The 14,678-nt window shown below is 47.4% G+C and overlaps 1 protein-coding gene across 1 annotated transcript in view; it reads right to left on the bottom strand.

The window, feature by feature from the left end:
* Window positions 1-3,823: 3,823 nt before the first annotated feature.
* Window positions 3,824-14,678, bottom strand: part of LOC126546882 (transducin beta-like protein 2) — a 282,624-nt gene continuing 271,769 nt past the window's right edge. Inside the window, exons 9-10 of the mRNA XM_050194610.3 lie at window positions 6,216-6,402; window positions 3,824-4,148 (exon numbers count right to left, since the gene is read on the bottom strand). Coding sequence (XP_050050567.1) covers window positions 4,112-4,148; window positions 6,216-6,402 — 224 coding nt within the window. The 3' untranslated portion in view covers window positions 3,824-4,111. The remainder of the gene's footprint in view (window positions 4,149-6,215; window positions 6,403-14,678) is intronic.

Genomic DNA, 14,678 nt, shown 5'->3' with positions numbered 1-14,678 from the left:
TTTCCAAAGTGGCTATGTTGGGAGGGTTGGAAAATGGTACAGCTGTTTGGTTGATAGGTGCTGTATGTCCAGGTGTAAATATTGCATACGCGTATGACCGCATGTTAGAGCGTGTGGCGTCCGTGTATATCGTGATGCATTTCCTGTCTATGTGGTGATGTTTTGCTTGCGCTTGACGTCGACCGTCATGTAGGTGTGGATGGAGGGATGGATGCAAAACTTTAATGTCATGTAGGTATGGCATCATATTTTTTTGTATGTTCGGAAATGCAATGTTGCGTGGTAGCGGAGGGCTTTGACTAACTGGTGTCAACTGGATAGGGGCGATCCCTGCTCGTTTCAGGATGTCGCATCCTTGCTCCGTACAAGACAAGCGCGCTACTTGTCTGTCTTGGTGTTGTGTTTGTTCTGCGAAAGTGTGAAAGAGGCGTGTGTTGAAGGCGATGATTTGAGGTGTATATTGGTTTGAGGTGCTTATACCTTGTGTGCTGGTGTGTTTATTAATGTTAGGGATCACTTGTTTCTTTGTGCCGAGCAGGGCACGCAAAAGACGCCATGTGTGTTTTTTGTCTAACGTATTCTGGATACTGTCGCAAATATGGTTCCATTTTGTCTGTTCGAGCGCCCGGGCATGATTGATCGCTTGAAGTTACATCATCTACCTTTTCGCGCAGCTGAGTGTCATGCGGTTGCTTGTATAAGGCTCTCAAAAGCTTTTTGCGTTTTTTCCAGACGCGTGTGAGGTGCGGGTCGGGCCGGTCTGCCGGCGCTTATGTTTCTTAGCACGTGTTGTATGCGTTTTCCCCCTAGACGTGCCGGCATTGCGAAGTGCGGTCGAGTTTGATTACGCACCGCCGCTGGCTGCCCGCGCCGTGAGGCAGTGGGCACGGACGCCCCATGTGGTGATCGCTGTCTGAAGGGGCAAGGTTCTGACGTGTTGTATAAGTCGCGGGTCGCTTTTTTCGTTACGACGATAGATTGAATTTTTTACAAGCACTGCTCCAGGAGGACACATGTGACCGGCAAACGGAGGCCTTAGGAGAGCACCTGAGGTTATAATAAAGCAGGCCGCGCAGGATCTCCAGGGCACCCAAGGGGTAGCTGGGTGATCAAAGCTGAAAGTAGGGCGGCCCGTGGGTTGGGGTCGCGGAGGCCGAAGCGTTAAGGCCAGAATACATGGAGTGAACTTTCACGACGAAGTTCGGGCGGCAGAAAATCTGCCGCGGCGCGACGCCGTATGTTCGTCGGGCTGCGCTACGTGGAGCGAAGACAGGCCGGCCGCCGCCGGCGAGTCGCTGCGTTGTTATCAGTGTGGCTAGACGAGGCAAATGCGCTGTCGTGAAACACATGACAAAAAAAAAAAAGAACTTTAACGACAAATGTTATCGCTTTTGAATTAAGGAACACTCTAAAAACGCGTAAAATTTTGTTTAGAAATGATTTCTAGTCTTTTTTATGTGTTTGAGACATTCATGTGCCGATGTAGTTTAGAGAAAGCGGCGTTGTCGCAACACTGGGCGGGTAAACAACAAACAACTTTCGGCTCCTCCGACTTCGCGGCTCTGTTCTGTGGCTCAATGCGCGCGCGGCCGAAGCAAGCAGACCCGAAAGTAGCGCACGTGAGCTTGTCTAACAATGGCTGTTATTAATTTGTAAATTCCAGCCGCGCCGCTTTGGATGCCATGAATACGAAAGGCGGGAGACTGGCGTGAACGATAGTGTGGGATCGGGGGGATACACGGACAAGCGGGGAAGCCTAGCCGGAAGTCGGGGCGGATAGTGAGACCTGATTGGCTGGATTTGGGGCGCCGCTCGTTTGCCGCTTCCGGTATCGTCGCCGCCCGACGAACTTTTCTGCGCCAGCTGGATCGGCGGCGAACGACGTTTTTCCCGCCGCCGCGCGTCGCGCGTACGCCGCCGGGCGTCGAACGCCGACTATTCATCGCATATTCGATCCATGTATTCTGGCCTTTAAGCGATAAGATCAGCTGTCCGCTCTTATACACTCCTGGCACACGCAGGCCTCGGCGAGCCCCAACCCACGGGCCAGACCGGGTTCTGGCTTTGATGTCGCAGAAGGGTTGTGGTGTGAACATCTCATCTTGTCCTTTGTGTTTTTGACTGGTTTTCTCGTTCAAGTTTGATGTCGCCGTTGCCGCTTTGGTGTCCTGGAGGCGCCGCCAATAATGCTAATTAATGACATGTCTCAATTAGCAAAAAAAAAAAAAAAACTCGTTTGAATAAATATGATTACGTCCAGCCGCCAACTTGTGACGCTAAGTTCAGCACTACCGCGCCCTGCGACTTCTGCCGGCACGCCTAGGGACAAACGCATACAACACGCACTAAGAAACTCCTTCGTAGTGCCTAGGCAGAGTCATATATCCAATTAGCAAAAGTCCCCACATTTCCTCTCTCGCGCCCGCTCTTACTCGCGCATGAGCGCAAACGTCCGGCGTCTACGCAAGTGCCACGCCCGCTGTACCTACAAATACGTGGGCGTCTACGCGGGCCGGATACGTTCCCTCTCCTGTGGCGCGCGAGACAGTGGGGGATGGGTGAGGCGATGGAGGAGAGGCGTTCTTCTCCGGCGGCTGCTACGGTGCCTCGATGTTTTCCTCGCCCGCCGCTCCGTACAGAGTGGAGACAACCGCGGCGTCTCTACGGCGTTGGCCACGCGAATTGCGGACGCCGTAGAGACGCGTTGCCGGCGCTCGTGTGTCTTGAAAGCGATCTGCGACGCGGCTTAAGTGCGCGCCCGCGTAGGCCTTCAAAGTAATCTGCGATCTGTTGATCTTCAAAGTGATCTGTTGCCGTCTTGCTAAGGACAAAAACATACTGGAGCAAATACTCGCAACAAGGTGAGGCATGCGTACGCTGCATCAAAAGTCCGGAGACCACTCAGCTCAGCCAAATGGAATTAGAAGGGATTCACCCAGTGATACCTGCAGATATCGTACACCTTCCAGAAGCGCTTGCATTTAAAGCGTATGGAATCATTAACCGGTCAGCAGTCGAGGTAAACAAGAAACGTTTAGAGTATTTGTGGACAAAAATCAGGGAGGATGTTGATACGACCGGATCTGTACAGTCCTAGGGAGCGGTACAAGGTGGATAGGGAGGTTTGTAGGAGTGAGTGAGTGGGTGAGAAAACTTTATTTCGAATCAGAATTATTCGCGCCCTGCGAGTTAGTGGGCTCGGGCGCCCGCCGAGGAAGATAACAAAATTAAGGATATGTATACAAATATGCTAGAATGAAAAACATGTATAGCATACCTGATTAAATCCAGCAGGCTAGGTCACTATTTGTCACCACCGCTTTTCAAAGGGGATGCCAATAAATCATCACCAGTCGTACACCTCTGGTCACGCGGTATTCCGTAAACGTGAATACGTTTACGGACAAACTAAAGCTCTCTGATGTCGCAAAAGCTATTGAGTGAAGGAAGCTGAGCAAATATTGCGGTCTTGGCAGTGAGAGATTTACGAATACTTTCGGTGGTAAGCCGCCTTTCTTATCTGGTTCCAGCAAAAGATCCTGCATCCCAACATCACATCACTCTGCTTTGTTTTAAAGTGCTTGGCACCGCCAACATTTCATACCACATACAGAGTTTGGTAGAAATATTGTTTTCCTCATCGCATGGCAGCGCGCTAATTTCTGCACCTGTGCACATAAAATAACTGAACTCTGCCACGGGCCGCATGCGTTGAAGCGCTGCTTTACAGTTTCTTGTGAGCTACACTTTTTCTCCTTGCATCACACGGAATGCACGTCTTCGGGCTCCGCAGAAAGGGAACTTCAAGTAACGAACCACAGTATTTGCGAAGAGATGATATTTTATTTTTCAGTTACCAAAAAGATGGAGTGAACTTTCCAACCATTCACATGCATGCACCAATTTCACGCAAAACAACCTGACACACTAGGAACAAGACATTCTCTTGTCTTTCACGAAAGAAAAGAGAAAATACACTTGTACTATTGACCAGCAAGTTGAACACCCGAACGTTGTATAGGAATGTGCTGACTCTTTGCAGGCATGCAGACAGACTGAGAGGAATTGAACACATGATCCATTTGGCCACCGTTACATCCATGCGGAGACTTCACGAGTCCTTGGCTTCCATCGTCTTCAAAATGCCCCTGTAAAAGGAGCAAAAAAAGAAAAAAAAAAGATATTACAGCTTATCACCACATGGCTTTAATGTGTCCAAAATGTTTCCAAATAGGTCGTTTTCATATATCAAGAAAATTCTAATTGACAGCTACAATTTCTTGGAGGACAATTTTTCGAACTCCCATGCACATTATTTTCGAATAGTTTAGAATAATGCTACCGTTCTGCCGCTGGCGTTACCGATACCGCTTCCCTTTAATAGCACATGCGCAGTCAACGCGGCACGCGTTAACGGCAGCCTTAAGCATGTACAGAGGCTATCACCGCTTCCAAGAGGCCCGTCCCCGAAATATGCCACGAATATAACGCTCGCGCTTCACATAGTTTTATTTCGCAGTCTGTTCGGGAAGACAACTGAAACGTTAAGGTAATCGCTGAAATTTAGGGGACAGGCACCTCATTAAAAGCTTTAGATCTTCAAACTTTCAAAGTTTCTCTCTTTTTTTTTATATATACTAATGGACGTGCCTCGAGCTCTGACCAATTTCGATTCGACAGCTGCGACATATGCCGTAAATTATTGAATTGAAACTAACTAATTAGCACAAATCTGAAAACTGGCTAACTGAACTCGTCGCACAATAAATGCTTGCTTATTCCAAAAAAAGTTCACAAACAAACAACAAAGCCCGATCACGCACCTACAGGGGCTTTAAGAAGAATATCATGTAAAACTGTATTAGTAAATTACGCTCCTGTAGTAGCAAAAACGTAATTTTATGGTGAGATAGGAGATGGACATTAAAAAAAAAACAAGTGAGGTAAGACAGATGCCAACGTCACTTTGAATTTCTCGTCCAGCTTTGCACGCCGTCGATATGCTCCAATATGGTGTATTTTTTGCCGATAAAAATAAAGAACAAGACCGATAACTTCTAGCTTTGCGCACTCATGCATATCATATTGCTGTTTACATTAGTTTTGGTGTCATGGAGCGCGTAAAGAATATTACTGCCGACTTTTCATGTACTCAGAAGCACTTTAAAAAGGTGTACTGGCGTCTTAGTGTTTTCATTGCACAAGGTATAAATATATACAATCAAGGTGCTTATACATGGCTATATAACGCGATGAAGTAGCAAAGCAAAACAATAGAATAGACTGATTTCACGACGAGTTCCACTGTGCCACCGCTGCCGCAAAGCATGCCGATATAATAGTACTTAGCCGACTGAGGCTGACTTTGGTAAGATGCATGTTAATTGTGTTTATACCACGGTAAACCCGCTTAGCCATCGAGATCAAAAGGCAAGGTGGTGAGAATAAAATGATTGTCCAATATAAAGTGGCGTTTAGCAGGTGCCGCCCCTAAACTTGATCCTAGAATTAGCAGCAAAATTTCACAGTGACACTGTCTTCGGAATTCCTTTCAATAATGCTTTGAAATGCAGTAGAGTGGGAAAATAGCGATGACTAATAGAGAGTTTTATCGCGTCTGATATTCCTGTAAACGCAAGCGGACTGGGCGTTTCACCGGATGAGCGGAGGCGCAAACTTGAACGATCTGCACGGTGCAGCAACCTGCACCGTGCAGGCGCAGATCTTCAACCAAACACAGCTAATATTGCTGTAACCAAGTGTCACTTTGCTGCTGGTGTAAATTGTCGGCAGCAACACGATTTCGCCGCTGCCGAAAATTTAACCAGCAGCGAAGTAAGATGCACTTGGTTACTGCAGTATTACCTATGTGTTTGTCTTGCTTGAGCTCTGCGCCACCGGGTTCCTGCACCGTGCAGGCCGTTCACATTCGCGCCTCCGCTCATCCGGATGCGCAGCAGACGGGGCGCTTTACCGGTAAAACGCTCTGTCTGCTTGCGTTTACCGGAATACCGGACACGCTAAAGCTTTCTAACGTCACCACGGCACCGGCAGAGCCGCTGTGCATGTGCTTTGATCGATGTGAAATCGGTCATATAACTTTCCAGGAAATACTTTAGAGGTTAAAAAGTTCACATCTTTGCGTACGTTATCACTAGGGATAAAAAAGAGGAAAACTCTGGCTGCAAGCTGTCACGCATCCACAGTGCACGCACCGTGCCTCGTCGATCTGCGCCTGCAGCCTGTCGCGGATGGAGGCGCTGGCGGCGCCCTTCTTGCGCTCTTCGAGGTCCTCGATGGCGTTCTGGTATCCGGGCACGTTGTTGAAGAGCAGCACGTGCTTGCCCGCCGCCACCGCCATGTACCGGCCGTTGGGAGAAAACTGCAGCGCCACGATGGGGTCTGCGACATCGAGACCATTTCAGATTGAGATGGAGAAACCACACTGAAAATGCTTGTGAGCGTGCGCAGTCCAAAAACGCCGCGTGCGTTTACTAAGGTGGCAATCTGAACTTTCCGCAATTCCAACTCTTCCTTACCAATCGGTGGCTTTAGCCTACCCGCCGACCTTTACAGTTTACGGCATACCGGAGAAACAGACGTGCGCTGCCGCGCTAATGCCGCCATCGTGTGACGCGCTGGCGTCAATTAGAGAGAACTATAATTGTAAGGACCATAGTCTACCTAAATTGCTGGTGTAAAGGCAAAGGCAGCAACAATCAGTAGTGTAGCATGTGGGATTCATTTTCTTTTTTAGCCCTTCTTCCTGAAGAGTGACCCAATATAGAATAACGCTTCTAATGCGTTTTTGTTGAAGAAAGCGTCACAACATGGCGCTACAAGTGCTGCTGCTGCCGTCTCCGGTGTTTCGGTATTCCGAAACATTACGCAAACTAATAAAAATAGCTTGGTGGCGCAATCCATCGCTCCGTTCCAAAGGGGACGTTCATAGCATCTATCCATCCATCAAATCCGTCCGTTAAAGCCAGCGGTAAACAAAACTTAATGCGACGCTTCCTTCGAAGGTTTATTTGTAGGAAAGGCTTGCCTCCCAAAGAAAGGTGTCGCTTGTAGGAGTGAATTTCTCACGCTTTATGCAGTGCAACCATATGTCGCGGAGCTTGCAGTCGTTCTTTCCGTTCGGCATTGCAAAAATGTACGTAAGGAAAATAACAGCAAATGGACGAGGTAGTGTCATAAAAAGTGCTTTCCCGGACTCCCGACGGCTGCAGCACCAGAAAGCTTAAAACCAGGCACTTCCTCATCCAAATTGCAAGACATATTTAATTTAATGTCCAAACGACACAAAATACGAAATCGACCCAACGTCGATCACTGGCATGCGCAGCGATCGCGACCGATTGCTTCATCTGCGAGTGTCGTCCTACGAGGAGTGGATTAGACCGGCAACTGGCTCGATGGATTCCGACAGGGCCATTCTGGACTCGCTCTTGGCTTTCGCCAAAGACACGCAGCTTCTAGGACGGCTCTGAATACACCTCCCCCCCTCCTCTTCCTATTCCCCATTATAGGCCTTCGCGCCATCCCTTAATAAATACATTTTGACATCATCATCATCTGCGCGTCCGCTCCGTCGCGGCATCGACCATTTATGGCGGGAATCAATCACGTGACGGCGACTGGCCAATCGGCGGCACGGCGGCGAAGAGAAAAGAGTTGCGGCATTTTCCAAATTCCAGTGAGTTTAGCGCACGACTGCGGTGTTCCGGTATTCCGTGATCTGTAATGTTTACAGATTCCCTAAGCTGTCTACTCTTATTAAAATACGGCATGGAATCAGTGTTGCCAGATCGCTCCAACCACAGATAGCCAAATTGGCCTCCGCAGTAGCCCAAATGTAGCCACGAGCGAAGCTTTTGGTATCCCAAAAGTAGCCAAAAAGCTTTGTCTTTTTGTGAGGTCAGTTCTTAAGCATATTGAATTAATTTTCGGCAAGAATACCTACATATTAGTTTTTCCACGCTTGACCACGCATGACCTCCGCGCGCATCGTCACGGAGGCCATGTGGCACGGAAAACAGACGCTGCACAAGCGCAAGTGCAGAAACGCTGGCATGCAGGCAAATTCATGATAAGGCAAATGCGGTCTTCATTGCAAATGCACTGTTTTATTTTTTCCCAGAGCGGCAAAAAATCACGAAAAGAACAACACACAAATAGCACCGCGCACTAAATACACGCTAAGCAATGGAATGCATTCGGGCGTTCAGTATTATTACTTACAGCTCATGATAATTTCGCTTAACACCGCACAATGCACTAAACGAAAAACTACAAAACATTGCAAGATAAAGTCTAACACAATAGATGGCGGTTCGCACGAAACCTAGTACGATATATAGACATAAAGAAGTATGCTATGATTAAGCATCACGAGCTTATTTCGAAGTGGAACTGCTTGGTCCATACAAAATGTCAGAGCTGAAACGGGACAAAAATTCTTGGCCCGGTTTGAAATCCTTGCAGCAGTTTCCGTTCCTGGTCAGGCCAAACTTGACGTGGAGGAGCGCTACCAATGTCTCGTTCGACATTCTATTTCGAAGGTCGGTAATATGGAAATACAGCTTTTGCAGAACCCTTGTAACCGAAGTAACAAATTCACGTAAGATGTAAAATGACATATCGAATTTGTCCGCTTTGAATGATCTAATGGATGCCGTTTACAAAACCGCGATATCTGTTCTTGATGCAGAGCTATGGATTTGTAAACTTCGTGCTTCTATGTTTTTAACGGTTGGATATTTGAAAATCTTTTTAACAAAATTCAAGCCGTAAATAAAAATTCCGCTTCCAACAGTCACTAGAACTTAACTTTTCCTCTCAAATGCGACAAATTTCATTAAAATCGGTCCAGGGGTTGTCTCAGAAAGACGTTTTTGCGTTTTACATGTATTTCAATAGGCCGCGTCGGAGTTCGGCCCGAGCTAAAGCTTCCTCTTAAAACGTAGGACGCCCAAAGCACACATGAGGAGACAGCAAGTCTATATTCGCTGGCGCGCGGGAGGGAGGAGGGGGGGGGGAGGGGTAGCGTTTTTAGTTCGCGGAAGGAGACCAGTTTCCTGAGGCCAGCTTTCTTAATTAAAATTATCAAAAGAACGCGATCCTTGACCTTTTGACATGTATATGTCTTCTCTCACATAGAACTTGCAAATTTTGATTTTGTAGCAGACGCGCTCAATTTCTTTAACCCGCTGTCGTCTGCATTTTGATTCCAACGTGCTTTTCATTTCTGCTTAACTATGTTTGCTTTTTTTTTACACAGGAAAAAGATGTAGCCCAAGAACACCCACACAGCCAAAAGGAAAATTCTGACGCCAACTGGGACAAAAAGTAGCCAAATTTGGCTATTAATGGCCCAATCTGGCAACCCTGCATGGAATAGACACGGAATCCTTGTGAAACCCGTAAAAACTGTACAGAGTGCACAAGAAAAACAGTCTACGCGTCCGCCGTATAATGCAGATGATCCGTATGCGTATCCGTTAACGTTTCCGTTATAAACTGCAAACATAAAACTATGGGGAACAGAATATGAAGTTCACATGAAATGCTCGCGAAGTTTGAAAAAGTCGTACATGAAACGCGTAGACACCACAAAGACCGACATACAAGCCGACATGATGACCCTGCAACCGTAGCAGATGACCCATCATTCCATTCTAACTTAAACCCAATTGGTATTTAAAAAAAGTACTTTACAGGAACTGGTAAAGGTTATACAGGCAGTAAGATCGCTTTTGCATTACATTTGAATAAAATTGTGCGACAAAATGGCACCGGCGGTATATCTCGATGCCGCAGTAAGCAATCCACATACACTGAATAACGAATTCAATGAGTCAAGTTAACGGCAACCTGGAGGGCACAGAAACATATCTGCGCGGAGCGCACAACTTAACATATAGTACGTGGCCGTGTTGTTTCTATGGGCGCCTGTATGCCATTAGAAAGCGTTGAACACATTGGCGTAGCCGTGATCTTTTGCTGCCGACTCGAGATAAGTTGAATACTTTTCAACTGATGGCATAGTTTCTTCATGGACACAAAATGCTAAATACACTTACACTGCATAAGCAGGGTTCATAGCTGGTTTTTTTTCATGCGGAAAAAAATTCAAAGGTTTTTGAGGAGTTTCAAGGCTTTTGAAAAATATTTTCAAGTATTAAAGCACCGTAATGCCCGACAGCTTAAAAAACATTTTCTTGTTGCACATGGAACGAAGATAAAAAGGGTGGTTGCGCTATCTGTCTTTCGCAGAAGCCATACTACCACAAGTATGCTAATCAGATTGGATTGACTTGACTCCTGGTTTGAATAACTCCCATGGTCAGGTACACAAACGAAATCCACTAAGCAAAATGAAAGAACCTTTAAGCACTCTGTCAAACTTAAGGGCATTCAAGGCCTTGAGAATGGCAGTTTTCACGGCAACGGCTGTACGCAGAGGTGAACATTACGGTTACATAACCTGCAGTTGCCGGAAAGCGTGAAAACTAGTCAGCGATATTTGACTGCGATCGCGTTCCACTCTTAAGGCGAACTTTAGGCGTCCTCCTAAATTTACTTTTTTTTATTTCTTTTTTTTTGAATAATCTGAGCCTGCTTTTTTTTCTATACGGCTAACTGATGTGACAAAGTCCAAATATACGACGCGCAGGCACGCGCTGTCAGATGCCCATCTGCGACCACGGCACCGGCGCACTTTCACCGTTGTGATCTTGGAGGCCACACTGTAAGCGTAGAGTTTCTCACAAAATGTACTAGAGGGAGCTCTGGCGCTAGTGCCCAGAAGCGTTGGGATTCAAAGAAGATGGAAGGACTAACTAACTGGTCAGCAGTCGAGATAAGTAAGAGACGTTTATGGTATTGGTGGAAGAAAAGCAGGAAAGAGAACGATAGGGCAGGAATCATTGCAAGTGTAGGTAACGGTACAGTATGGTAACAGAGGTCCTAAACACGAAAGTTAAGATCGAGGTCACATAGGCAAAAGACTAGACAGCGACAGATGTAGTAAAATCTGATTAAATCAAGCAGGCTAGGTGACTATTTGTCCCCGACCCGTTTCAAAGGGAATGCCAATAAACATCATCAGCATCACCTACGGATGCTGGAAGTATGGTCCCGCGAATATTATTACGACAGTTCAGCCAGCACATGAACCATTGGCATGCGCAGTCGCGAGCAAAAGACCGAGGGCCACGGGTACAGCGAAATAATTTGTTTCTTCACTAGCCTACAGGTATGACGGCAAGCAGCAAGGCAAGCAGCAAGGCAAGCAGCAAGACCTACGTGCACCAGTTCAACCAATGTAACAATACGATTTTACGTGGCACGGCTGTTTCTAGACTTTTGATTTCGACTGCATATAGATTTGGAAACGGCTCGGTAACATTGCAAATTGGTCGTTTTCAACATGTTATCGCTACATAAAGACAACGAATTATCGATGATTGCGCAAGTAGGCAGAGGCTAATTGCTGCGCTTAGACAACTGCAGGGGCTTGGAAATTCAGAAAGGTAAAGCGTAATAAATAAATTCGCAAGAACGGTTTGAAGCGCTCAAGCACAAATATTAGACACATCCACGCACTAACCATCAGTACCACGGTACAGCGGAACGATCGCGGCGCCAGAGTTCGCTGCAGCTATATTTTGATGGAAAATCAACGTCTGCGAGATGATCCCCGAGACGAACGGCGCGCGCGAGCTCGAGCCGCCCCGATCTTGGAGGCCACGTTTGCGACTTCGTATACAGTAGGCGCGCGTCCTCGCTCCGAAAAAAAAAAAAAAAAAAAGAGAGAAATGGGAGAGAGAAACGTGCAAACGAAGAAAGCTAAGGGAGCCAGCGTCGTATGAATCACGCGGAAGTGGCTCAGCGTGCTCGTTTGCACAAACGCGCTCAGTGTCAGGGCGAATCTTGCGAGCAGACGGATAACTTTACTACTTATTGGTTTGCAGTGCGAATAACCGCGAAGTCGATCATCGCAGTACAATCTCGGAGCAGCGTCGCGGTGCACGCGGTGAAACTGCACACAATCATTCATTTCCACACAATGCACGAAGCAAATTGGGTGTCTGTCGCCGACGCCTAATAACACGGGTGCGCACAAGCGCAAATACATATGATCGCAGCTCCATAGGGTTTTTCTTTTAGCTGCACCAAATTAAAAAAAAAAAATGTCTGTGGCAGACAGACCAATTCTAGCCCTTGAGCACGCCCTGCTGGACAAACGCGCACAGTTTGGGAGCGCTGCAATCACAGCGCGCAAGCGGGTATGTCACGTGGTATATATATTTTTTTTATTTCGCGGGCATCCACAGTAAGCTGAAAAACACTAATACCTAATACACAGAAAGTTAGAAACTCCCTAATGGGACATGTTGGAAAGCGCTCTACAACTTCCTAATTGCAATTTCTTGCCTAACTTCGTTGCTTCAGAAGATGGCTAATTAATACAGACTAAATATAGAATTACGCAAATTACAAGAAAATTACGTGACGCACTACATACAAAAGTGAGCAACATGAATTTGTTCGCGTCGTCTTACAGTGCATCGACATATTTTTGAACTCTGGTCAAAGTTAACTGAAACACCCTGCATATATTACAAACACTATTAATGTACTTTATCCGTTTTAATATGTACATAGTCATCATCAACACTGATTTCGTTCTTTTTCGCGCTTGAGCTGGCGCGTTTCCTTCTTGGAATAAAAACCGCTTGGACACACAAACACACACACACACACACACAACACACACACACACACACACATATATATATATATATATATATATATATATATATATATATATATATATGTATGTGTGTGTGTGTGTGTGTGTGTGTGTGTGTGTGCTCTGCATTGGGGGATGGAGACAGTGCAGAAAACACAAGAGAACACACGAATAGAATCTGTCCTCACAAGCGCGCGGAAGGCAAGTGACGACTACAACTTTTTATTCAGTCCGGATGGATTTAAAATGTCGCAGCATCGCCCGAAAGGCGAATCACTGATTGCGATAGCAAATTATTGGACAGCTATACGAAGTAAGGCATAGTAGATTTATCGGCCGTGTGGACTGCTTCCAACATTCGCTTACCTAGCTAACAAGCACGGTGTTACGCACGCACAGGCAAACATAAGCACCTCACACTCGAAGACACCGGAAACTCGCTGTCGGATCGCTAAGCCTGACGACGAGCGGTAACAGCGGCGAGCGAATTGCCCTATCGTGCTGCCTCTCGCTTCAACGAGAACTACGCGCACGAGAACACGGCGCACACGAAGCCATCAGCTATCTCGGGTCGCCTAGCCTTCGTACCCACAGCAGATCGCCTTCACGATAACGACGCTCGCGGTCGCGCCGCGCCAAGCGGTGCGGGGACGCTTGTCTCTCACGCGTGCCCCAATTTTGTTCCCCCACTCCCCCGCATGGCTCACGTCTCCTGTAATCCGGCTTCCCTGCGCGGCGGTGCGCCACCGGCGGTCGGTGCAGTTGTAGAATAGTACGGGAGATGCCGCGAGTGTTATGCTGCTGACGCCACCTATCGGCGAGGTTACTCGGGCGCAAAAGGGAGTAAACCTCTTTCGCTTGAGGTCGGCTGTGTGCGGCGGACGTTTCGCGGGACCGTACTGCGAGAGGCTTCCGAGCAGGGCACCGGGATGGACGAACACTTTCGTCTGAAAGCGTCACCGTTCGCGTGACATGTACACGCGAGCCATTTGGCGTTCGTGTATGGTGTGTGGGCGAACATATTGGCTCGATATCCTGTCGCGGCGAGTCGGACTTCCTCGATTCGTAAGCGCCCATCGGCATGTCCTGTTGAGAGTAATTCGGCTGGCTAGGCTGGTGTATAACAGGCGCAATAAATGCCATTTTGATTGTTTGCAGTATTGTGTTGCCGTCGTTTTGTCCTATGGGCACGTTTGAGACCCTACAGGTGAGACGCGCGCTGCTCAACCTCGCTCTTCCCCGCCTCCTAGCACGGACACAACTGCCCGCTCCTCCGTTGCGCGCGAAAAGTACGAATTACGAAGTTTACCGAGAAGGAAGTTTGCATGATTAAATCTCGGAGGGAAATTTATTTCTTGATATAAAATTTCGCGCAATTTTGATATTATTTTCGAACCTCGTTGCAAATGATTTATCCATAAGGCATATCTACAAACAACTCAGCATCAGCCGCTTTTACGCGGCATTGCAAAGCAGAGTTTAGCAATTGACCATGGTACCAGCAACGTAGGCTGTGATGACATCCACTAAAAGACATGGGAACATGGGCTGATTTAGCGAAAAACCGGCAAAATAGGTGCCCGTAAGGAGTCGAACAGGCAGCTGACACCATGAGGAAAAAATCCGGCTGTGGGAACCCTATGTGTAAGCCGCAGCCTCTGCTTTCGCCACAATGCACGCAACTAGCAAGACCAATAGCAGCCACGGGACCCCTCCCCCCAAGGGGGGGGGGGGGGGGGCGCACGGGACGAACTCCGTGCAGCGCTTACGAAAATCTAGCGACTTTCGAGCGTGCATCGCGAGGAAGAGCCAATGAGCAATGCGAACGCGCTGGCACGAGTCGCCCGAGTCAGACGACTAATTAGACGTGGTATAACTACGTTATGTAAAGGTGCATCGATCAAACGCGCGCGTCTTG

The sequence above is a fragment of the Dermacentor andersoni genome, chromosome 3 (genome assembly GCF_023375885.2).
Source record: "Dermacentor andersoni chromosome 3, qqDerAnde1_hic_scaffold, whole genome shotgun sequence".
NCBI lineage: Eukaryota > Metazoa > Arthropoda > Arachnida > Ixodida > Ixodidae > Dermacentor > Dermacentor andersoni.
This window is presented reverse-complemented; position numbering and strand designations above follow the sequence as displayed.